The sequence below is a fragment of the Salmo trutta genome, chromosome 6 (assembly GCF_901001165.1).
Source record: "Salmo trutta chromosome 6, fSalTru1.1, whole genome shotgun sequence".
NCBI lineage: Eukaryota > Metazoa > Chordata > Actinopteri > Salmoniformes > Salmonidae > Salmo > Salmo trutta.
The window spans coordinates 12,830,868-12,855,799 of NC_042962.1; the positions used below are offsets into that span (position 1 = coordinate 12,830,868).

Below are 24,932 nucleotides of genomic sequence, written 5' to 3' on the forward strand. Positions count from 1 at the left end.
ACAACACTGCTGGGTTTTTCACGTTCAACAGTTTCCCGTGTGTATCAAGAATGGTCCACCATCCAAAGGTTATCCAGTCAACTTGACACAACTGTGGGAAGCATTGGGGTCAACATGGGCCAACATCCCTGTGAAACATTTTTGACACCTTGTAGAGTCCATGCCCTGACAAATTGAGAATGTTCTGAGGGCAAAAGGGAGTGTGGAACTCAATATTAGGACGATGTTCCTAATGTTTTGTGGACTGTGTATGCGATTGTATACAAATGTAAGCAAGGTTTGAAATGATTAGGTTTTAGTCCAATATCTATTTGGGAATCTTGTGGTAAATTTGCAGTCTACAAGTTATATGTAATTATGCTGCGGCCCCTTGACTAACCACTCAAGAAAAAACCATGCCCTACTACTTCAGGTAAGGATTGGTAAAGGGAACTGATCCTAGAACTTGTGCAACTCCTTTTTCTTTGCACTGAGCACCACTCAAAATATTTGAAGAAATAACAGCACACCAGACACGGCTTAACCAATCGAAGCACTTTATTGCACCGTATAGTGTGATGTTGAGCCAATGGCAGGCTCTTATAAAAGTGTCATTTTTATATTTTCATCATGTGTACAAAACAATCACACACACCTGTACCGTACAAAATCAACACTATTTACACACAATACACGCACGCACACGCACACGCACACGCACACACACACACAAAATGCAGTCTCTCTCACCTCTCTAGTTTCTGTACCAGGCTTAACCCTACCTACAAAACTCCTCTCTCTCTCTAACACACAGTCAGGGGGCTCCTGAGAGGCGCAGCGGTCTAAGGCACTGCATCTCAGTGCTAGAGTAGTCACTACAGACCCTGGATCGATTCCAGGCTGTATCACAACCGGCCGCGATTGGGAGTCCCATAGGGCGGCGCACAATTGACCCAGCATCGTCCGCGTTAGGGTTTGGCCGGGGAAGGCCGTCAATGTAAATAAGAATTTGTTCTTAACTGACTTGCCTAGTTAAATAAAGGTTACCATTTAAAAAAAAAAATAGTACCATCACCATTCTCTAGTACAGAATAACAAGCAAATAAATACGTCATGATATGTAGGTTTTTCATGGCATTATATTATAGCTCTGAGTCAAAAGTAGCTGATAAAATACATTAAAATGAGATGTGTTGTGATTATGATGATAAAACAAACTCAGGAGTCTGAGTGTAAACAAATAGGTGCATTAGGTGCACCCCTACCTTCACGTACGAATTACCTCATCTGGCCTGTCCCCCGCACATTGACTCGGGGCTGGTACCCCCTGTATATAGCCTTGTTACTGTTATGTCATTTTATTGTGTTACTTATGATTTTATTTTTTACTTTCATTTATATTGTCATTTTTTTCTTAACTCTACTTCTTGAACTGCATTGTTGGTTAAGGGCTTGTAAGTAAGCATTTCACGGTAAGATCTACACCTTTTGTATTCAAAATGTGATTTGATTTGATTAAAATGAGCAGGTTGGCATTTATTGTCATGAGTCTTGCCCTAGAGGCAGCTCTGCAGAGTGGTCACTAGCTGGAATAAAATCAGATTTTAAACCTTAACTCTAATCTTAACTACACCGCTAACCCTAATGCCTAACCCTCACCTTCAATGAAGACCAAAAAAGCACATTTTTGATTTCATGAATTTTTACATTGTAGCCAATTTTGACTTCGCAGCTGGCCCATCTAGCAAAAAGCCACTCAGTTCTGCCTCTAGTATAAGACTCATGGCAATAAACATTAACATGAAATTATGTTTTTCACAGAAAAGTTGATAACATAGACTGATAACATAGACGATGCCATAAGTGATCATTTTATGACTGATAAATACATTTCTTCTAAACTCTTTTGTTTTCTCTTTGTTAGAACACTTCACTGTGGATGCGTCCCAAACGGGGGCTTATTTTGAATATAGTGTCCTATTTATGACCATGGTCCCAACAGTGCACCTTAAAGGGAATAGGCTAACATTTAGAATGTATCTTGTGTTTCTGGTCCAGAGCTGGGCTTTACAACTCCTATTTTCGTCTGCTACTTACTGGGCTCTCTTAGCAGAATCACATATTACCATAATAAAATGCTTACAATGGTCAAACAATGTTGGATAGAAACAATCGTGTACTTCTAACAGGTTAACTTGGCATTTAGGAGTTAATTGGCTTTAGGAAACAAATCGTTAAGGATGTATGTGATTCTTATAAGAGGAGTGCACTGTCACATTCATTCATTTACACACACGCACGCACGCACACACACACACGCACGCACGCACGCACGCACGCACGCACGCACGCACACACACACACACACACACACACACACACACACACACCGCAGGTGGAGAAAGCTGTATAACAGGTCCTCAGTGTGTTTCAGTTCTCGCCGTATAGATCATTTTGTTTATGTACAATATTTATATTTATACACTAATCTGAACCCCCTGTCTTTTTCTGACAATATACTTTAATAACTTTATTTTTAATGTCTATTTCATTAAGAAAACAGATATGTTCAGAGATATTTTCTCTCTCTCCTAACGCGTACACAGTGTTCCTCTAAGGCTTTGTACAGCGACTTCCTGTCTAGGTGTCAGGTTTAACCGGGGGTGCAGAAACAGCCATACCTCCACCACAGCACAACTACAGGAACAGACAACTGGCACCACACCATATGACCATATGCAGATTCAAAAATACAGTACGTCTTGATTTGAAATGAACAACACCAGCGATATACACGCACATACGCATACACACACATGCTAACACACACATCCCCCTCTCTTACATCCACCCACACCCCCCTGGATGGGGCGGCTGGGTTACATGTTATAAGCCACGTAGATGGGGTCGAGCTGGTCCTGTAGGAAGCCGTCTCGGAGGTGCATGCGCTGCTTCTCCCCGCGAGAGTTGATGGGGATCACCCCGATGTCCGTTACCACGACGACACCAACGATGAGGTAATGCTCTTCCAGCACCGCCTTGGTCACCATGGGAACCAGGTCCAGTGCTTCCTGCTCCGAGCCTTCTAGTTCCACCACAACTACCAGCAGGTTAGTCCAGGGGAACACCGCACTGTCTCACACACACACACACACACACACACACACACACACACACACACACACACACACACACACACACACACACACACACACAGATGAGTCATTTGGAACTATAGTGGTTCTACCTAAATAAAGAAGAGAAATAGGAACAGCTTTTGTGTTGTTTCAGATGTTTAGTGACATACCATTCCATGATGCTCTGGTGCGTCCTGATGACGGAGGTCTCTATGTCTATAGGATGGTACCTCATCCCCCTCAGCTCCATGGCCTCCTCCAACGCGCCCACCACATACAGCGCATCATGTCTCTCTGGGGACGGAACACAGAGAAAGGTGTGTGTGTATGTCTGTGCGCGAATAATGTGTGTCTGTATATGTTTTTATGTGTGTGTTTGTGTGTGTGTTTGTGTGTGTGTGTGTGTATACCTCCGCTGGCATCGGTGAGTTCAGTACGTCGTAAGAAGCCCAGGTATCCGGTGCGAGCCCAGACGGTGGATGTGTCTCCAAAGCTGAGTCTGGAGGTGAAGTGATCAGACTGGAGAACCTCCTCTCCATAACCACTGTAATATCCACTGCCGTTATGGGCACTGTGCACCCAGATCTAGAGACGGGAGAGGCAGAGAGAGAGATTGAAATTCATTTAAAATGATCTCTCTCTTTCTAGCATGTTTACTGGGGCAACATAAAATCATGAAACAAGTTTATTAAATCAATCAGTTTGTGTGTGTATGCTGACCTCTCCTAAGTGGGAGTCTCCCAGGGGTCCCTTGGTCTCTGGGTTGGCGATGATGATGCGGACACCAGGTAGGATCTTAAACAGTCACCATAATTACGTTACAATGCTTCCTTCTCCATGTACAGAATATATGAGATATTCTGGTCTATCTGCAGAGAGCTGCAGCCGAACAACACAGTCGGGAGCTCTAGAAGCTGTCTTACTGAACCACACAGTCAGGAGTTCAAGAAGCTAAGTCTCACTGAACCACACAGTCAGGAGCTCTAGAAGCTGTCTTACTGAACCACACAGTCAGGAGTTCAAGAAGCTAAGTCTCACTGAACCACACAGTCAGAAGATCTAGAATCTGAGTCTTACTGAACCACACAGTCAGGAGATCTAGAAGCGGAGTCTTACTGAACCACACAGTCAGAAGATCTAGAATCTGAGTCTTACTGAACCACACAGTCAGGAGCTCTTGAAGATGAGTCTTACTGAACCACACAGTCAGAAGATCTAGAAGCGGAGTCTTACTGAACCACACAGTCAGAAGATCTAGAATCTGAGTCTTACTGAACCACACAGTCAGGAGCTCTTGAAGCTGAGTCTTACTGAACCACACAGTCAGAAGATCTAGAAGCGGAGTCTTACTGAACCACACAGTCAGGAGCTCTAGAAGCTGAGTCTTACTGAACCACACAGTCAGGAGCTCTAGAAGCTGTCTTACTGAACCACACAGTCAGGAGCTCTCGAAGTTGAGTCTTACTGAACCACACAGTCAGGAGCCCTAGAAGCTGAGTCTTACTGAACCACACAGTCAGGAGCCCTAGAAGCTAAGTCTCACTGAACCACACAGTCAGAAGATCTAGAATCTGAGTCTTACTGAACCACACAGTCAGAAGATCTAGAATCTGAGTCTTACTGAACCACACAGTCAGGAGCTCTAGAAGCTAAGTCTTACTGAACCACACAGTCAGGAGCTCTAGAAGCTGAGTCTTACTGAACCACACAGTCAAGAGCTCTAGAAGCTAAGTCTTACTGAACCACACAGTCAGGAGCTCTAGAAGCTGAGTCTTACTGAACCACACAGTCGGGAGCTCTAGAAGCTGAGTCTTACTGAACCACACAGTCAGGAGCTCTAGAAGCTGAGTCTTACTGAACCACACAGTCAGGAGCTCTAGAAGCTGAGTCTTACTGAACCACACAGTCAGGAGCTCTAGAAGCTGAGTCTTACTCAGTCTTAGTACACTCCAGTCATGAAACTTTCTGACGCTAAATGTTAAAACATAACACAGGACCCACCTTTCCTGACTCCATGAGAGGGAGACTGTGAGGAGAACCTCTCTCCACCAACCGAACCCTGAGAGACAGACAAACTGTTAATCAAGTTAATTGGTTGATCTGATTGGTTGTTGCTGTGACTGACAGGCAGACATACCTATCATGTCGCAGAGCTCTCATGTCCACGTAGACTGTAGTAGGGTCTGGTCCGGAGGTGCCCTGTAACCAATCACAGGACAGGGTAACCATGTTATCGCACACACACACACTCACCAAACACACACACAACAAACACACATACAACACACACACATACAACAAACACACACACACACACACAGCCCTACCTGCAGACAGATAGCCAGGTTGACCCTACAGCCGAATGCTGTGCTGACAGATCGGGGGTGCAGGCCCAGGTCTTTAAACAGCTTGGAGAAGGAGTGTGTTAGAGACATCCTGGGTCTCTCCTCTGCTACCACAACACACGCCCTCACACGGGACAGGTCCAGGCCCCGCGCCTGGAGAGGAAGAGGAGAGAGGGGGAAGAGAGGGAGGAAGAGAGGGGGAAGAAGAGAGTGAGGAAAGAGGGGGAAGAGAAGAGAGGGAGGAGAGAGGGGGAAGAAGAGATGGAGGAGAGAGGGGGAAGAAGAGATGGAGGAGAGAGGGGGAAGAGAAGAGAGGGAGGAGAGGGGGAAGAGAAGACAGGGAGGAGAGAGGAGGAAGAAGAGATGGGGGACAGAGGGGGAAGAGAAGATAGGGAGAAGAGAAGAGAGGGAGGACAGAGGGGGAAGAAAAGATAGGGAGAAGAGAAGAGAGGGAGGACAGAGGGGGAAGAGAAGGGGAAGAGAAGAGGGAGGAGAGGGGGGGAAGAGAAGAGAGGGGGGAAGAGAAGAGGGAGGAGAGAGGGGGATGAGAAGAGGAGGGAGAAAGGGGGAAGAGAACGGGGAAGGAGAGAGGGGTGAAGAGAAGAGGGGGAGAGGAGGAGAGAGGGGGAAGAGAAGAGAGGGGAAAGAGGAGGGGGAAAAGAGGAGAGGGAAAGAGGAGAGAGGGTATTACATATAAGTACACAACATTTCAATCATTACCTCCCTCTCATCCGCCCTCTCATCATACCTCTAATCCTCCCTCTCATCTATAATCCTACCTCTCATCCTCCCTCTCATCTTCCCTCTCACCCCACCTTCATCCCACCTGCTGATGACTATATAAAGCTGCGGTTTGTTCCTTGATCTGTTCCTTGTGTGTGTCTCAGTCAGCTCCCAGTTTCCATGGCGATTTCCATGGCGAAAATGAATCTCTTAAAATAAACTCCGTCTGTCCATCAGCAACCAATTAGACAACACCTCAGGCCACAAACACACCGTTTACTGAGTCAATTCAAAGACATTACAAAGATCACTTTTAGTTCTCCCTGCATTTGAATTGTGTGTGTTTGTGTGTAAGAGTTCTCATTCTCAGTCCAAACCCGATGGGGCCCGATAGCCGGGCCTCAAATGATCTGAATTGATTCGTGCCGGGCGGGTTTCAAGCTTGCTGTGTTACGAAATTAAAACAGTCTACTGCTCTCTGTCTCAGTAGCAGACACAAGCAGCGCCAAGACTGCAATATTGGCTGGGCCAGAGAAAATAGTGGCCATGATTAAACTTATTTTTCTGATCATTGAAATGTTTCAAATTGCAATACGAATAGACTAGAGTGCATTCTGGAGAATGATGATCCACAAGACCCAACAGGCAGCACATCTCAGAATGGCATCAGTTAAAGCAGATACATACAAATGAAATGCACCCTATATGACTGGCCTGCTAATGTGCATTTGCTGGACCTTTGAAAGTAGACCCATAACTGATCCAAATGTAATTTCGGAATAAAACATGCATTGCATTGATTGGTTCATGCACCGATCATTGACCACACATGGCTATTGCTTTAAGTTAGTATAATGGTTGAATATGAATTTGGGAGTTTCAGTATAAGCAACAATTTCATACATGCCTTCAATTGCATTTATTCCGATATTGTCATGATTAAGTTGATCATAACTAAGGTGAGTTTTCCTCTCTCTGTTTCCTCACTTCGCTGCCGCCCGCCTCCGCCGCATTGTTCTCAACACCAGTTTAAATTAATATACTGTTTTCTAGAAATCAGGCTTTTTTTTTCAAGTTCAGTCTCATTGCATTTCTGTGATGTCAGACTGGTCCTGGGCTCGGGCTTCAACGGGGCTTGGGTAAGACTGGGCTCGAATTTTCAGGCTAGATGAGAACTCTAGCGTGTGTGTGATGAGAACTCTAGCGTGTGTGTGATGAGAACTCTAGCGTGTGTGTGATGAGAACTCTAGCGTGTGTGTGATGAGAACTCTAGCGTGTGTGTGATGAGAACTGTAGCGTGTGTGTGATGAGAACTCTAGCGTGTGTGTGGTGAGAACTCTAGCGTGTGTGTGATGAGAACTGTAGCGTGTGTGTGATGAGAACTCTAGCGTGTGTGTGGTGAGAACTCTAGCGTGTGTGTGATGAGAACTCTAGCGTGTGTGTGATGAGAACTCTAGCGTGTGTGTGATGAGAACTCTAGCGTGTGTGTGATGAGAACTCTAGCGTGTGTGTGATGAGAACTCTAGCGTGTGTGTGATGAGAACTGTAGCGTGTGTGTGATGAGAACTCTAGCGTGTGTGTGGTGAGAACTCTAGCATGTGTACGATGAGAACTCTAGTGTGTGTACGATGGGAACTCTAGCGTGTGTGTGGTGAGAACTCTAGCGTGTGTGTGGTGAGAACTCTAGCGTGTGTGTGATGAGAACTCTAGCGTGTGTGTGGTGAGAACTCTAGCGTGTGTGTGATGAGAACTCTAGCGTGTGTGTGATGAGAACTCTAGCGTGTGTGTGGTGAGAACTCTAGTGTGTGTGTGATGAGAACTCTAGCGTGTGTACGATGAGAACTCTAGCGTGTGTGTGATGAGAACTCTAGCGTGTGTATGATGGGAACTCTGGCATGTGTGTGGTGAGAACTCTAGCGTGTGTGTGGTGAGAACTCTAGCGTGTGTGTGGTGAGAACTCTAGCGTGTGTGTGGTGAGAACTGTAGCGTGTGTGTGGTGAGAACTGTAGCGTGTGTGTGGTGAGAACTGTAGCGTGTGTGTGGTGAGAACTCTAGTGTGTGTGTACCTTCAGTGCCTCTGTCTGCAGGCCCAGTCCTTTAGTGCAGAGCTCCATGACGCTGTAGGAACAGAAGGTGTCTCTGACTCGGAGCTGGCTGACAGCGAGCAGCCACAGGGCTGGGTTAGACTCCAACTCTACTGGAGGGATCAGGATCGACTGGTGGCCACTGTACACACTGGAGAGTTAGAGGTTAGAAAGGGAAGTCAGTTGTTGGACATTGAAACTGTTGTTGAATTGGTGTGTGTATGTGTGTTCGTGCATGCGTGCCTCTGTGCATGTTACGGTGTGTGTGTACCTGCAGAGACACCAGAGGACGAAGCCCAGGCCACAGTAGGGGTCGAGACAGATCGCTACCTCTCTGGAGGGATACAGTTCACACTGCAGCTTCACTGACCGACAGAACGCTCCCACAGCATTATGGGACATCTACACACACACACACACACACACACACACACACACACACACACACACACACACACACACACACACACACACACACACACACACACACACACACACCATGTTAGCCACCAGAAAAAAGCAGGGGATAAGAGTCAGGGATGGAGGTCAGAGGTTAGGGCTTAATGTTACCTGTACTACAGTCAGCATGCCAGTAGTGGACACACTGAAGTCCAGGTAGGGTTAAAGGTCAGAACAGGGGTTAGGGGTCAGAGGTTAGGGCTTAATGTTACCTGTACTCCAGTCAGCATGCCAGTAGTGGACACACTGAAGTCCAGGTAGGGTTAAAGGTCAGAACAGGGGTTAGGGGTCAGAGGTTAGGGCTTAATGTTACCTGTACTCCAGCCAGCATGCCAGTAGTGGACACACTGAAGTCCAGGTAGGCCAGGGCATCAGGGTTACAGGGCTTATACAGCACTGGAGACTTCTTCTTTGGCAGGTCATCTGATAACACAATAATATTCAGTTAGAGACAGACTCTCTAGAGACAGCAGGAGCAGTAGAGATACTCTGAATGATCGGCTATGAAAAGCAAATTGACATTTACTGAGATGCTGACCTGTTGCACCCTCTACAACCACTGTGATTATTATTATTTGACCCTGCTGGTCATCTATGAACATTTGAACATCTTGGCCATGTTCTGTTATAATCTCCACCCGGCACAGCCAGAAGAGGACTGGCCACCCCTCATAGCCTGGTTCCTCTCTAGGTTTCTTCCTAGGTTCCGGCCTTTCTAGGGAGTTTTTCCTAGCCACCCTGCTTCTACACCCGCATTACTTGCTGTTTGGGGTTTTAGGCTGGGTTTCTGTACAGCACTTTGAGATATCAGCTGATGTAAGAAGGGCTTTATAAATACATTTGATTGATTGATTGAGTTATACACCAGCACAAACATCCAGCTAACAGCCTGACAGATACAGTACAAACATCCAGCTAACAGCCTGACAGACACAGTACAAACATCCTGACAGATTCAGTACAAACATCCAGCTAACATCCTGACAGATACAATACAAACATCCTGACAGATTCACTACAAACATCCAGCAAACAGCCTGACAGATACAGTACAAATATCCAGCTAACAGCCTGACAGATACAGAACAAACATCCAGCTAACATCCTGACAGATACAATACAAACATCCAGCTAACATCCTGACAGATACAGAACAAACATCCAGCTAACATCCTGACAGATACAATACAAACATCCAGCTAACAGCCTGACAGATACAATACAAACATCCAGCTAACAGCCTGACAGATAAAATACAAACATCCAGCTAACAGCCTGACAGATACAATACAAACATCCTGACAGATACAATACAAACATCCTGACAGATACAGAACAAACATCCAGCTAACATCCTGGCAGATACAATACAAACATCCAGCTAACAGCCTGACAGATACAATACAAACATCCAGCTAACAGCCTGACAGATACAGTACAAACATCCAGCTAACAGCCTGACAGATACAGTAAAAACATCCAGCTAACATCCTGACAGATACAATACAAACATCCAGCTAACATCCTGACAGATACAATACAAACAGCCTGACAGATACAATACAAACATCCAGCTAACAGCCTGACAGATACAGTACAAACATCCAGCTAACAGCCTGACAGATACAATACAAACATCCAGCTAACAGCCTGACAGATACAGTACAAACATCCTGACAGATTCAATACAAACATCCAGCAAACAGCCTGACAGATACAGTACAAACATCCTGACAGATACAATACAAACATCCAGCTAACAGCCTGACAGATACAATACAAACATCCAGCTAACATCCTGACAGATACAGTACAAACATCCAACTAACAGCCTGACAGATACAATACAAACATCCAGCAAACAGCCTGACAGATACAATACAAACATCCTGACAGATACAATACAATACAAACATCCAGCTAACAGCCTGACAGATACAGTACAAACATCCAGCTAACATCCTGACAGATTCATTACAAACATCCAGCTAACAGCCTGACAGATACAATACAAACATCCTGACAGATACAATACAAACATCCAGCTAACATCCTGACAGATACAGTACAAACATCCAGCTAACAGCCTGACAGATACAATACAAACATCCTGACAGATACAATACAAACATCCAGCTAACATCCTGACAGATACAGTACAAACATCCAGCTAACAGCATGACAGATACAATACAAATATCCAGCTAACAGCCTGACAGATACAATACAAAAATCCAGCTAATAGCCTGACAGATACAGTACAAACATCCTGACAGATACAATACAAACATCCAGCTAATAGCCTGACAGATACAGTACAAACATCCTGACAGATACAATACAAACATCCAGCTAACAGCCTGACAGATACAATACAAACATCCTGACAGATACAATAAAAACATCCAGCTAACAGCCTGACAGATACAGTACAAACATCCAGCTAACAGCCTGACAGATACAATACAAACATCCAGCTAACATCCTGACAGATACAGTACAAACATCCTGACAGATACAATACAAACATCCAGCTAACAGCCTGACAGATACAATACAAACATCCAGCTAACAGCCTGACAGATACAGTTCAAACATCCTGACAGATTCAATACAAACATCCAGCTAACATCCTGACAGATACAGTACAAACATCCAGCTAATAGCCTGACAGATACAATACAAACATCCAGCTAACAGCCTGACAGATACAGTACAAACAGCCTGACAGATACAATACAAACATCCAGCTAACAACCTGACATATACAGTACAAACAGCCTGACAGATACAATACAAACATCCAGCTAACAGCCTGACAGATACAGTACAAACAGCCTGACAGATACAATACAAACATCCAGCTAACAGCCTGACAGATACAGTACAAACAGCCTGACAGATACAATACAAACATCCAGCTAACAACCTGACATATACAGTACAAACAGCCTGACAGATACAATACAAACATCCAGCTAACAGCCTGACAGATACAGTACAAACAGCCTGACAGATACAATACAAACATCCAGCTAACAGCCTGACAGATACAGTACAAACATCCAGCTAACAGCCTGACAGATACAATACAAAAATCCAGCTAACATCCTGACAGATACAATACAAACATCCAGCTAACATCCTGACAGATACAATACAAACATCCAGCTAACAGCCTGACAGATTCAATACAAACATCCAGCTAACAGCCTGACAGATACAATATAAACATCCTGACAGATACAATACAAACATCCAGCTAACATCCTGACAGATACAGTACAAACATTCAGCTAATAGCCTGACAGATACAGTACAAACATCCTGACAGATACAATACAAACATCCAGCTCATATCCTGACAGATTCACTACAAACATCCAGCAAACAGCCTGACAGATACAGTACAAATATCCAGCTATTATCCTGACAGATACAATACAAACATCCAGCAAACAGCCTGACAGATACAATACAAACATCCAGCTAACAGCCTGACAGATACAGTACAAATATCCAGCTAACATCCTGACAGATACAATACAAACATCCAGCTAACAGCCTGACAGATAAAATACAAACATCCAGCTAACATCCTGACAGATACAGTACAAACATCCTGACAGATACAGTACAAACATCCTGACACATACAGTACAAACATCCTGACAGATACAGTACAAACATCCTGACAGATACAATACAAACATCCTGACAGATACAATACAAACATCCAGCTAACATCCTGACAGATACAATACAAACATCCAGCTAACAGCCTGACAGATACAGTACAAACATCCTGACAGATACAATACAAACATCCAGCTAACAGCCTGACAGATACAGTACAAACATCCAGCTAACAGCCTGACAGATACAGTACAAACATCCAGCTAACATCCTGACAGATACAATACAAACATCCAGCTAACAGCCTGACAGATACAATACAAACATCCTGACAGATACAATACAAACATCCAGCTAACAGCCTGACAGATACAATACAAACATCCAGCTAACAGCCTGACAGATACAATACAAACATCCAGCTAACAGCCTGACAGATACAATACAAACATCCAGCTAACAGCCTGACAGATACAATACAAACATCCAGCTAACAGCCTGACAGATACAATACAAACATCCTGACAGATACAGTACAAACATCCAGCTAACAGCCTGACAGATACAATACAAACATCCTGACAGATTCACTACAAACATCCAGCAAACAGCCTGACAGATACAATACAAACATCCAGCTAACAGCCTGACAGATACAATACAAACATCCTGACAGATACAATACAAACATCCAGCTAACAGCCTGACAGATACAATACAAACATCCTGACAGATACAATACAAACATCCAGCTAACAGCCTGACAGATACAATACAAACATCCAGCTAACATCCTGACAGATACAGTACAAACATCCTGACAGATACAATACAAACATCCAGCTAACAGCCTGACAGATACAATACAAACATCCAGCTAACAGCCTGACAGATACAGTACAAACATCCTGACAGATTCAATACAAACATCCAGCTAACATCCTGACAGATACAGTACAAACATCCAGCTAATAGCCTGACAGATACAATACAAACATCCAGCTAACAGCCTGACAGATACAGTACAAACAGCCTGACAGATACAATACAAACATCCAGCTAACAACCTGACAGATACAGTACAAACAGCCTGACAGATACAATTCAAACATCCAGCTAACAGCCTGACAGATACAGTACAAACAGCCTGACAGATACAATACAAACATCCAGCTAACAGCCTGACAGATACAGTACAAACATCCAGCTAACAGCCTGACAGATACAATACAAACATCCAGCTAACATCCTGACAGATACAATACAAACATCCAGCTAACATCCTGACAGATACAATACAAACATCCAGCTAACAGCCTGACAGATTCAATACAAACATCCTGACAGATACAATACAAACATCCAGCTAACAGCCTGACAGATACAATATAAACATCCTGACAGATACAATACAAACATCCAGCTAACATCCTGACAGATACAGTACAAACATTCAGCTAATAGCCTGACAGATACAGTACAATTATCCTGACAGATACAATACAAACATCCAGCTCACATCCTGACAGATTCACTACAAACATCCAGCAAACAGCCTGACAGATACAGTACAAATATCCAGCTAACATCCTGACAGATACAATACAAACATCCAGCAAACAGCCTGACAGATACAATACAAACATCCAGCTAACAGCCTGACAGATACAGTACAAATATCCAGCTAACATCCTGATAGATACAATACAAACATCCAGCTAACATCCTGACAGATACAGTACAAACATCCTGACAGATACAGTACAAACATCCTGACAGATACAGTACAAACATCCTGACAGATACAGTACAAACATCCTGACAGATACAATACAAACATCCTGACAGATACAATACAAACATCCAGCTAACAGCCTGACAGATACAATACAAACATCCTGACAGATACAATACAAACATCCAGCTAACAGCCTGACAGATACAATACAAACATCCAGCTAACAGCCTGACAGATACAATACAAACATCCAGCTAACAGCCTGACAGATACAATACAAACATCCAGCTAACAGCCTGACAGATACAATACAAACATCCTGACAGATACAGTACAAACATCCAGCTAACAGCCTGACAGATACAATACAAACATCCTGACAGATACAATACAAACATCCAGCAAACATCCTGACAGATACAATACAAACATCCAGCTAACAGCCTGACAGATACAGAACAAACATCCAGCTAACAGCCTGACAGATACAATACAAACATCCAGCTAACAGCCTGACAGATACAATACAAACATCCAGCTAACATCCTGACAGATACAATATAAACATCCTGACAGATACAATACAAACATCCAGCTAACATCCTGACAGATACAGTACAAACATTCAGCTAATAGCCTGACAGATACAGTACAAACATCCTGACAGATACAATACAAACATCCAGCTCACATCCTGACAGATTCACTACAAACATCCAGCTAACAGCCTGACAGATTCAATACAAACATCCAGCTAACATCCTGACAGATACAATACAAACATCCAGCTAACAGCCTGACAGATACAATACAAACATCCAGCTAACAGCCTGACAGATTCAATATAAACATCCTGACAGATACAATACAAACATCCAGCTAACATCCTGACAGATACAGTACAAACATCCAGCTAACATCCTGACAGATACAGTACAAACATCCTGACAGATACAATACAAACATCCAGCTAACAGCCTGACAGATACAATACAAACATCCAGCTAACAGCCTGACAGATACAATACAAACATCCTGACAGATACAATACAAACATCCAGCTAACATCCTGACAGATACAGTACAAACATCCAGCTAACATCCTGACAGATACAGTACAAACATCCTGACAGATACAATACAAACATCCAGCTAACAGCCTGACAGATACAATACAAACATCCAGCTAACAGCCTGACAGATACAATACAAACATCCTGACAGATACAATACAAACATCCAGCTAACAGCCTGACAGATACAATACAAACATCCAGCTAACATCCTGACAGATACAATATAAACATCCTGACAGATACAATACAAACATCCAGCTAACATCCTGACAGATACAGTACAAACATCCAGCTAACATCCTGACAGATACAGTACAAACATCCTGACAGATACAATACAAACATCCAGCTAACAGCCTGACAGATACAATACAAACATCCAGCTAACAGCCTGACAGATACAATACAAACATCCTGACAGATACAATACAAACATCCAGCTAACATCCTGACAGATACAGTACAAACATCCAGCTAACAGCCTGACAGATACAGTACAAACATCCTGACAGATACAATACAAACATCCAGCTAACAGCCTGACAGATACAGTACAAACATCCTGACAGATACAATACAAACATCCAGCTAACAGCCTGACAGATACAGTACATGTGGTCAGGGCTGACCTGTGTCCAGGACGGGAGGCCAGTTCCTGATGTCAACTGTGGCGACCGCCTCCTTGGACCGCAGCAGCTTACAGATGACCGCTGTGGTCATCACACATGCCGAACGACTGACCTGGAGGGAGAGAGCGATAGATGAAGGGAGAGAGAGCAATAGATGCAGAGAGAGAGAGAGAGATAGATGAAGGGAGAGAGAAAGATAGATGCAGAGAGAGAGAGATACGTAGATGAAGGGAGAGAGAGATTGATGAAGAGATAGAGAGATAGATGAGGGAGAGAGATAGATTGAGAGAGAGAGAGAGAGAGAGAAGAGAGATGAAAAGAGAGAAATAGATGAAGAGTGAGAGAGAGATAGATGAAGAGCGAGAGAGAGATAGATGAAGAGCGAGAGTGAGATAGATGAAGAGAGAGAGAGATAGAGGAAGAGAGAGATATATGAACAGAGAGAGAGAGATAGATGAATAGAGCGAGATGAAGAGAGAGATATGAAGGGAGAGATAGATAGATGAAGAGAGAGTTATGGAGAGAGAGAGAGATGGGGAGAGAGAGATGGAGAGAGAGAGATGGATGAAGAGAGAGAGGGAGATGGATGAAGAGAGAGGGAGATACATGAAGAGAGAGAGACAGCGATAGATGAAGAGAGAGATATATGAAGAGAGAGATAGATGAAGAGAGAGATGGAGATGGATGAAGAGAGAGAGAGAGAGATATATATAAAAAGGAGAGAGAGAGATAGATGAAGAGAGAGAGAGATAGATGAGAGAGAGATGGAGAGAGAGAGAGATGAAGAGAGATAGATAGATAGATAGATAGATAGATAGATAGATAGATAGATAGATGAAGAGAGAGAGATGAAGAGAGATAGATAGATGAAGAGAGAGAGAGAGCGAAAGAGATGAAGAGAGAGATATAGATGAAGAGAGGGAGGGAGATGGATGAAGAGAGGGAGGAAGATGGATGAAGAGAGGGAGATGGATGAAGAGAGAGAGGGAGATGGATGAAGAGAGAGGGAGATAGATGAAGAGAGAGACAGCGATACATGAAGAGAGAGACAGCGATAGATGAAGAGAGAGAGAGATAGATGAAGAGAGAGAGATAGATTTAAGAGAGAGAGAGAGATAGATGAAGAGAGAGAGAGAGAGAAAGAGATGAAGAGAGAGGGAGACAGATGAAGAGAGAGAGACAGATGAAGAGAGAGGGAGATGGAGAGAGATAGATGAAGAGAGAGGGAGATGGAGAGAGATAGATGAAGAGAGAGGGATAGATGAAGAGAGAGAGAGACAGCGATAGATGAAGAGAGAAAGAGAGAGAGATATGGAGAGAGCGAGAGAGATAGATGAAGAGAGCGAGGGAGATAGATGAAGAGAGCGAGGGAGATAGATGAAGAGAGCGAGGGAGATAGATGAAGAGAGCGAGGGAGATAGATGAAGAGAGAGAGAGAACGATGAAGATAGATGAAGAGAGAGAGAGATGTAGAGAGAGAGAGAAATGAAGAGAGAGAGAGATGTAGAGAGAGATGGAGAGAGATGGAGATAGATGAAGAGAGAGGGAGCGATAGATGAAGAGAGGGAGGGAGATGGATGAAGAGAGAGAGGGAGATACACGAAGAGAGGGAGATACATGAAGAGAGAGAGAGAGTGAGATGGAGAGAGATAGATGCAGAGAGAGAGATAGATGAAGAGAGAGAGACAGCGATAGATGAAGAGAGAGGGAGATAGATGAAGAGAGCGAGGGAGATAGATGAAGAGAGAGCGAGATAGATGAAGAGAGAGAGAGATGAAGAGAGAAAGATAGATGGAGAGAGAGAGATGAAGAGAGAGAGAGATAGAGAGAGATGGAGGGAGAGAGAGAGTGAGAGAGAGAGATGAAGAGAGAGGGAGATAGATGGAGAGAGAGAGTGAGAGAGATGAAGAGAGGGAGATAGATGGAGAGAGAGAGAGAGATGAAGAGAGAGAGAGAGATAGATGAAGAGAGAGAGAGAGATGGAGAGAGAGATAGATGAAGAGAGAGAAAGATGAAGAGAGAGAAAGATGAAGAGAGAGGGAGATAGATGGAGAGAGAGAGATGAAAAGAGAGAGGGAGATAGATGAAGAGAGAGGGGGAGATAGATGAAGAGAGAGGGGGAGATAGATGAAGAGAGAGGGAGAGATGAAGAGAGAGGGACATAGATGGAGAGAGAGAGTGCAATAGATGAAGAGAGAGAGGGAGATAGATGGAGAGAGAGAGAGATGAAGAGAGAGAGAGATAGATGGAGAGAGAGAGAGATGAAGAGAGAGAGAGATAGATGAAGAGAGAGAGAGATGAAGAGAGAGGGAGATAGATGGAGAGAGAGAGTTGAAAAGAGAGAGGGAGATAGATGAAGAGAGAGGGAGATAGATGAAGAGAGGGAGATAGATGGAGAGAGAGATGAAGAGAGAGAGGAAGATGAAGAGAGAGAGTGCGATACATGAAGAGAGAGAGGGAGATAGATGAGGAGAGAGAGGGAGCGATAGATGGAGAGAGAGATGCTGTTACATTCTCTTTCTCTTCTACCTCCTCTCTACCCGGTTGCCTGGGCAGTATTGACCTCTAGTTTACCACAGTCATTGACCTCTCACCTCTACGATCATCTTGACCGTGGGCAGTGTGGTTGAGATGTTCTGTGGGTGGGGCGGTCTGACTGTGATAGGAACACAGCCAGCGTACAGACAACCGTAGAACGCTGCAATCAGGTCTATACCTGTAACACACATAGGAGAGAGAAGTGAAGAGTGTATTTGGGCGTACACATATGCTGTGTGTGTGTGTGCGTGTGTGCGCATGTGTGTGCGCATGTGCGTGTGCGTGTGTGTGTGTGTGTGTGTGTGTGTGTGTGTGTGTGTGTGTGTGTGTGTGTGTTACCTGGTGGGTAGACCAGTGCTATGTGGTCTCCCTCCTGTAGTCCTCCTCTCTCCAGCAGCAGAGCAGCAACTCTCTCTGCCCTCTTATGGAGCTGAAGACACGTCAGAGAACTAGACACCGCTCCCTAGAGAAAGATGGAGTGATAGAGCGCAATCAGATTCCAATCAGAGTCCATAACAATCAGAGTCCATAACAATCAGAGTCCATAACAATCAGAGTCCATAACAATCAGATTCCAATCAGAGTCCATAACAATCAGATTCCAATCAGAGTCCATAACAATCAGATTCCAATCAGAGTCCATAACAATCAGAGTCCGTAACAATCAGAGTCCATAACAATCAGAGTCCGTAACAATCAGAGTCCAATCAGAGTCCTTGACAATCAGAGTCCGTAACAATCAGAGTCCATAACAATCAGAGTCCGTAACAATCAGAGTCCAATCAGAGTCCTTGAAAATCAGAGTCCGTAACAATCAGAGTCCATAACAATCAGAGTCCGTAACAATCAGAGTCCGTAACAATCAGAGTCCATAACAATCAGAGTCCATAACAATCAGAGTCCAATCAGAGTCCTTGACAATCAGAGTCCGTAAACAATCAGAGTCCATAACAATCAGAGTCCATAACAATCAGAGTCCAATCAGAGTCCTTGACAATCAGAGTCCGTAACAATCAGAGTCCATAACAATCAGAGTCCAATCAGAGTCCATAACAATCAGATTCCAATCAGAGTCCATAACAATCAGATTCCAATCAGAGTCCATAACAATCAGAGTCCGTAACAATCAGAGTCCATAACAATCAGAGTCCGTAACAATCAGAGTCCAATCAGAGTCCTTGACAATCAGAGTCCGTAACAATCAGAGTCCATAACAATCAGAGTCCGTAACAATCAGAGTCCAATCAGAGTCCTTGACAATCAGAGTCCGTAACAATCAGAGTCCATAACAATCAGAGTCCGTAACAATCAGAGTCCGTAACAATCAGAGTCCATAACAATCAGAGTCCATAACAATCAGAGTCCAATCAGAGTCCTTGACAATCAGAGTCCGTAAACAATCAGAGTCCATAACAATCAGAGTCCATAACAATCAGAGTCCAATCAGAGTCCTTGACAATCAGAGTCCGTAACAATCAGAGTCCATAACAATCAGAGTCCAATCAGAGTCCTTGACAATCAGAGTCCATAACAATCAGAGTCCATAACAATCAGAGTCCAATCAGAGTCCTTGACAATCAGAGTCCGTAAACAATCAGAGTCCAATCAGAGTCCGTAAACAATCGGAGTCCAAAACAATCAGAGTCCAATCAGAGTCCGTAAACAATCGGAGTCCTAAACAATCAGAGTCCGATCAGAGTCCTTAACAATCAAGAGTCCATAACAATCAGAGTCCATAACAATCAGGGTCCATAACAATCAGAGTCCAATCAGAGTCCTTGACAATCAGAGTCCGTAAACAATCAGAGTCCAATCAGAGTCCTTAACAATCAGAGTCCATAACAATCAGAGTCCAATCAGAGTGTGTAACAATCAGAGTCCAATCAGAGTCCATAACAATCAGAGTCCAATCAGTCCTTAACAATCAGAGTCCATAACAATCAGAGTCCAATCAGAGTCCTTAACAATCAGAGTCCATAACAATCAGAGTCCAATCAAAGTCCATAACAATCAGAGTCCAATCAGTCCTTAACAATCAGAGTCCGTAACAATCAGAGTCCAACCAGAGTCCGTAACAATTAGGGTCCTTAACAATCAGAGTCCAAAACGATCAGAGTCCTTAAAAAATCCATGGCATAAGTGTGTGTTTGTGTCAGTGGAAGCTGGTGGGAGGAGCTATAGGAGGACGGGCTCATTGTAAAGCTGGAAAGGAATACATGGAACGGTATCAAACACATCAAACATATGGAAACCACATGTTTGACTCAGTTCCTTTTACTCCATTTCAGACATTAAAATGAGCCTGTCATCCTATAGCTCCTCCCACCAGCCTCCACTGCTGTGTGAGTATGTGCATGCATGTGTGTGTGTGTGTGCTACCCGGGAGCTAAGCAGTGTGTAGAGGATGTGTTCAGGCGTAGTCTGAGATCTCCACTGCAGAACCTCTGACAGGAACAGGAACTACAGAACACACAACATGATATGCCATCACAGACTGTGTAATAACTAGAATCCATCACAGTTTAAAACACATTATAAAGTCCTGTGTGTGTGTCAGGCGGAAGAACTACACACACGATGTGTTACCTGGTCATTGTCATCAGTTTGTCCCAGGTCTCTGCCACTGGCCATAGCGATCCTCTTCCCAGACACCAGGTTCCCCACCATCACAGAGGCAGGACCGATCTCTACAAGACACACACAACACACAACACACACACACACACGAGGTCAGGACACGTCCAAAACATGATTTGAATGACCAGATACAACAAGCAGCTTGAGCGCTATAAGAGCTAACAATGTTCTTCAGGTTTCCAGCAAAGTTGCTTCTCGTCGTACACTAAATTCTAAATTCATTTTCATTCCAAGATGGCGTAGCAGTCAGGCATCTTTTGTCTTCGTCTTGTCGTGTCCTGTGTATTTATCTTTTTATATATTTTTTCTTCGCATATCTTTTTAAATATTTTTCTTAACCCCAACCTCAACATACTCTCCTGCAACCCGCCTCACCCAATGTGGTATGGATCTGCTATTTTCTTTACTCCAGAACCGGAACCCCCAACAGAGGCTAGCCAGCTAACTAGCTACTAGCTAGTAGTCAGCTAGCCACTGCTAGCGGTCATCAGCTAACCTTTAGCCCGGACAACTCCTGCCAGTCTGCACAACGCGATTCAACCCAGAGCTTATCGGACTTGTTTTTCTCCATATCCCCGGATTCCTACCGCTCTGAACCTCTTCACCTGGATCATCGCAGCTAGATAGCTGCTATCCGATTGGGTTCTCCTGGCTAACGTCTCTGTCCCGAAGCAAGCACCAATTAGCCTGAAGCTAGCCTATGCTAGGCCCATCTCCCGGCTAGCCGAAGAGGTCCAACAGCCACTCCTTGGGCTACAATACCTATTTTGCCAATTGGCCTGGACCCCTTTTATTGCCGATACGGAGCCCAGCCGATCCATCACGACTGGACTACCGACATAATCCGCCCGAGGGTTTTTTTCAACAGGCTCCTCCGTCGCGACGTCCCCTGAATGCCCATCTGCTAGACTGCTAGCCACGGCCTGCTAGCTGTCTAGAGCATACCAGACTGTTAGCATAAGAGGTCCATCAGCCAATTTTTTGGGCTACTATACCTATTTTGCCAATTGGCCTGGACCCTTTTACTACACGGACACCTGCTGATCCATCACGACTGGTCTGCTGACGTAACAGCACGAGGGGGCTACAACAGACTTCTCCCATCGCGACGTCCCTCTAAGGCCCTTCTGCTAGCCTGCTAGTCCCGGCCCGCTAGCTGTCTGAATCACAGTGTCTCCAGCCCGCCCAGCTACACACTGGACCCAATGATCACTCGTCTACGCATGCCTCTCCCTAAAGTCAATATGCCTTGTCAATTGCTGTTTTGGTTAGTGATTATTGTCAAATTTCACTGAGGAGCCTCCAGCCCTGCTCAATATGCCTCAGCTAACCCTCTTGTCCCAACTCCCACACATGCAGTGACCTCACCTGGTTTAATTAATGTCTCTAGAGACAATACCCCTCTCATCGTCATTCAATACCTAGGTTCACCTCCACTGTACTCACATCCTACCATACCTTTGTCTGTATATTATGCATTGAATCTATTCTACCGCGCCCAGAAACCTGCTCCTTTTACTCTCTGTTCCGAACACACTAGACATCCAGTTCTTATAGCCTTTAGCCGTACCCTTATCCTACTCCTCCTCTGCTCCTCTGGTGATGTAGAGGTTAATCCAGGCCCTGCAGTGTCTAGCTCCACTCCCATGCCCCAGGCGCTCTCATTTGTTGACTTCTGTAACCGCAAAAGCCTTGGTTTCATGCAGGTTAACATTAGAAGCCTCCTCCCTAAGTTTGTTTTATTCACTGCTTTAGCACACTCTGCCAACCCGGATGTCCAAGTCGTGTCTAAATCCTGGCTTAGGAAGGCCACCAAAAACCCTGAAATTTCCATCCCTAACTATAACATTCTAGGACAAGACAGAACTGCCAAAGGGGGCAAAGTTGCAATCTACTGCAGATATAGCCTGCAGAGTTCTGTCTTACTATCCAGGTCTGTGCCCAAACAATTTGAGCTTCTACTTTTAAAAATCCACCTTTCCAGAAGCAAGTCTCTCAACGTTGCCGCTTGCTATAGACCACCCTCTGCCCCCAGCTGTGCCCTGGACACCATATATGAATTGATTGCCCCCCATCTATCTTCAGAGCTCGTGCTGTTAGGTGACCTAAACTGGGACATGCTTAAGACCCCGGCCATACTACAATCTAAGCTTGATGCCCTCAATCTCACACAAATTATCAAATGAACCTACCAGGTACAACCCCAAATCCGTAAACACAGGCACCCTGATAGATATCATCCTAACCAACCTGCCCTCCAAATACACTTCTGTCCTCAACCAGGATCTCAGCGATCACTGCCTCATTGCTTGCATCCATAATGGGTCTGCGGTCAAACAACCACCCCTCATCACTGTCAAACGCTCCCTAAAACACTTCAGCGAGCAGGCCTTTCTAATCGACCTGGCCCGGGTATCCTGGAAGGATATTGACCTCATTCCGTCAGTAGAAGATGCTTGGTTATTCTTTAAAAGTGCTTTCCTCACCATCTTCAATAAGCATGCCTCATTCAATTTTTTTTTAACAAAGAACAGATATAGCCCGTGGTTCACTCCAGACCTGACTGCCATTGACCAGCACAAAAACATCATGTGGCGTACTGCATTAGAATCGAACAGACCCCGCGTTATGCAACTTTTCAGGGAAAATAGGATCCAATATACACAGGCAGTTAGGAAAGCGATGGCTAGCTTTTTCAAACAGTAATTTGCATCCTGCAGCACAATCCCAAAAAGTTCTGGGACACTGTAAAGTCCATGGAGAATATGAGCACCTCCTCCCAGCTGCCCACTGCACTGAGGCTAGGAAACACTGTCATCACCGATAAATCCACGATAATTGAACATTTCAATAACCATTTTTCTACGGCTGCCCATGCTTTCCACCTGGCCACCCCTACCCTGGTCAACAGCTCTGCACCCCCCACAGCAACTTGCCAAAGCCTCCCCCATTTCTCCTTCACCCAAATCCAGATAGCTGATGTTCTGAAAGAGCTGCAAAATCTGGACCCCTACAAATCAGCTGGGCTAGACAATCTGGACCCTCTCTTTCTAAAATTATCAGCCGAAATTGTTGCAACCCCTATTACTAGCCTGTTCAACCTCTCTTTCGTATCATCTGAGATCCCCAAAGATTGGAAAGCTGCCGTGGTCATCCCCCTCTTTAAAGGGGGAGACACTCTAGACCCAAACTGCTACAGACCTATATCTATATCTATCCTCTTTAAAAGCCATGTTAACAAACAGATCACCGACCATTTCGAATCCCACCGTACCTTCTTCGCTATGCAATCTGGTTACCAAGCTGGTCATGGGTGCACCTCAGCCACGCTCAAGGTCCTAAATGATATCATAACGTCCATCGATAAGAGACAATACTGTGCAGCTGTATTCATCGACCTGGCCAAGGCTTTCGACTCTGTTAATCACCACATTCTTGTCGGCAGACTCAACAGCCTTGGTTTCTCAAATGACTGCCTCGCCTGGTTCACCAACTACTTCTCAGACAGAGTTCAGTGTGTCAAATCGGAGGGCCTGTTGTCCGGACCTCTGGCAGTGTCTATGGGGGTGGCACAGGGTTTAATTCTCATGCCGACTCTTTTCTCTGTATACATCAATGATGTCGCTCTTGCTGCTGGTGATTCTCTGATCCACCTCTATGCAGACAATACCATTCTGTATACTTCTGGCCCTTCTTTGGACACTGTGTTAACTAACCTTCAGATGAGCTTCAATGGCATACAACTTTCCTTCCGTGGCCTTGAACTGCTCTTAAATGTAAGTAAAACTAAATGTATGCTCTTCAACCCATCGCTACCAACACCTGCCCGCCCGTCCAGCATCACTACTCTGGACGGTTCTGACTTAGAATATGTGGACATCTACAAATACCTAGGTGTCTGGTTAGACTGTAAACTCTCCTTCCAGACTCACATTAATAATCTCCAATCCA

General features: G+C 44.5%; 1 protein-coding gene across 3 annotated transcripts in view; it reads right to left on the reverse strand.

Annotated features, from left to right (window-relative positions):
• Positions 1-1,895: 1,895 nt before the first annotated feature.
• LOC115195441 (disco-interacting protein 2 homolog C) overlaps positions 1,896-24,932 on the reverse strand; it is a 36,972-nt gene continuing 13,935 nt past the window's right edge. For all 3 annotated transcript variants that reach the window (XM_029755281.1, XM_029755282.1, XM_029755280.1), the window contains exons 23-37: positions 20,931-21,031; positions 20,724-20,804; positions 18,684-18,807; positions 18,401-18,522; positions 15,807-15,918; positions 9,041-9,150; positions 8,540-8,670; positions 8,251-8,419; positions 5,444-5,614; positions 5,254-5,315; positions 5,118-5,175; positions 3,837-3,911; positions 3,527-3,701; positions 3,287-3,410; positions 1,896-3,111 (exon numbers count right to left, since the gene is read on the reverse strand). In XM_029755281.1, the coding sequence (XP_029611141.1) occupies positions 2,859-3,111; positions 3,287-3,410; positions 3,527-3,701; positions 3,837-3,911; positions 5,118-5,175; positions 5,254-5,315; positions 5,444-5,614; positions 8,251-8,419; positions 8,540-8,670; positions 9,041-9,150; positions 15,807-15,918; positions 18,401-18,522; positions 18,684-18,807; positions 20,724-20,804; positions 20,931-21,031 (1,868 nt within the window). In that variant the 3' untranslated portion in view covers positions 1,896-2,858. The remainder of the gene's footprint in view (positions 3,112-3,286; positions 3,411-3,526; positions 3,702-3,836; positions 3,912-5,117; positions 5,176-5,253; positions 5,316-5,443; positions 5,615-8,250; positions 8,420-8,539; positions 8,671-9,040; positions 9,151-15,806; positions 15,919-18,400; positions 18,523-18,683; positions 18,808-20,723; positions 20,805-20,930; positions 21,032-24,932) is intronic.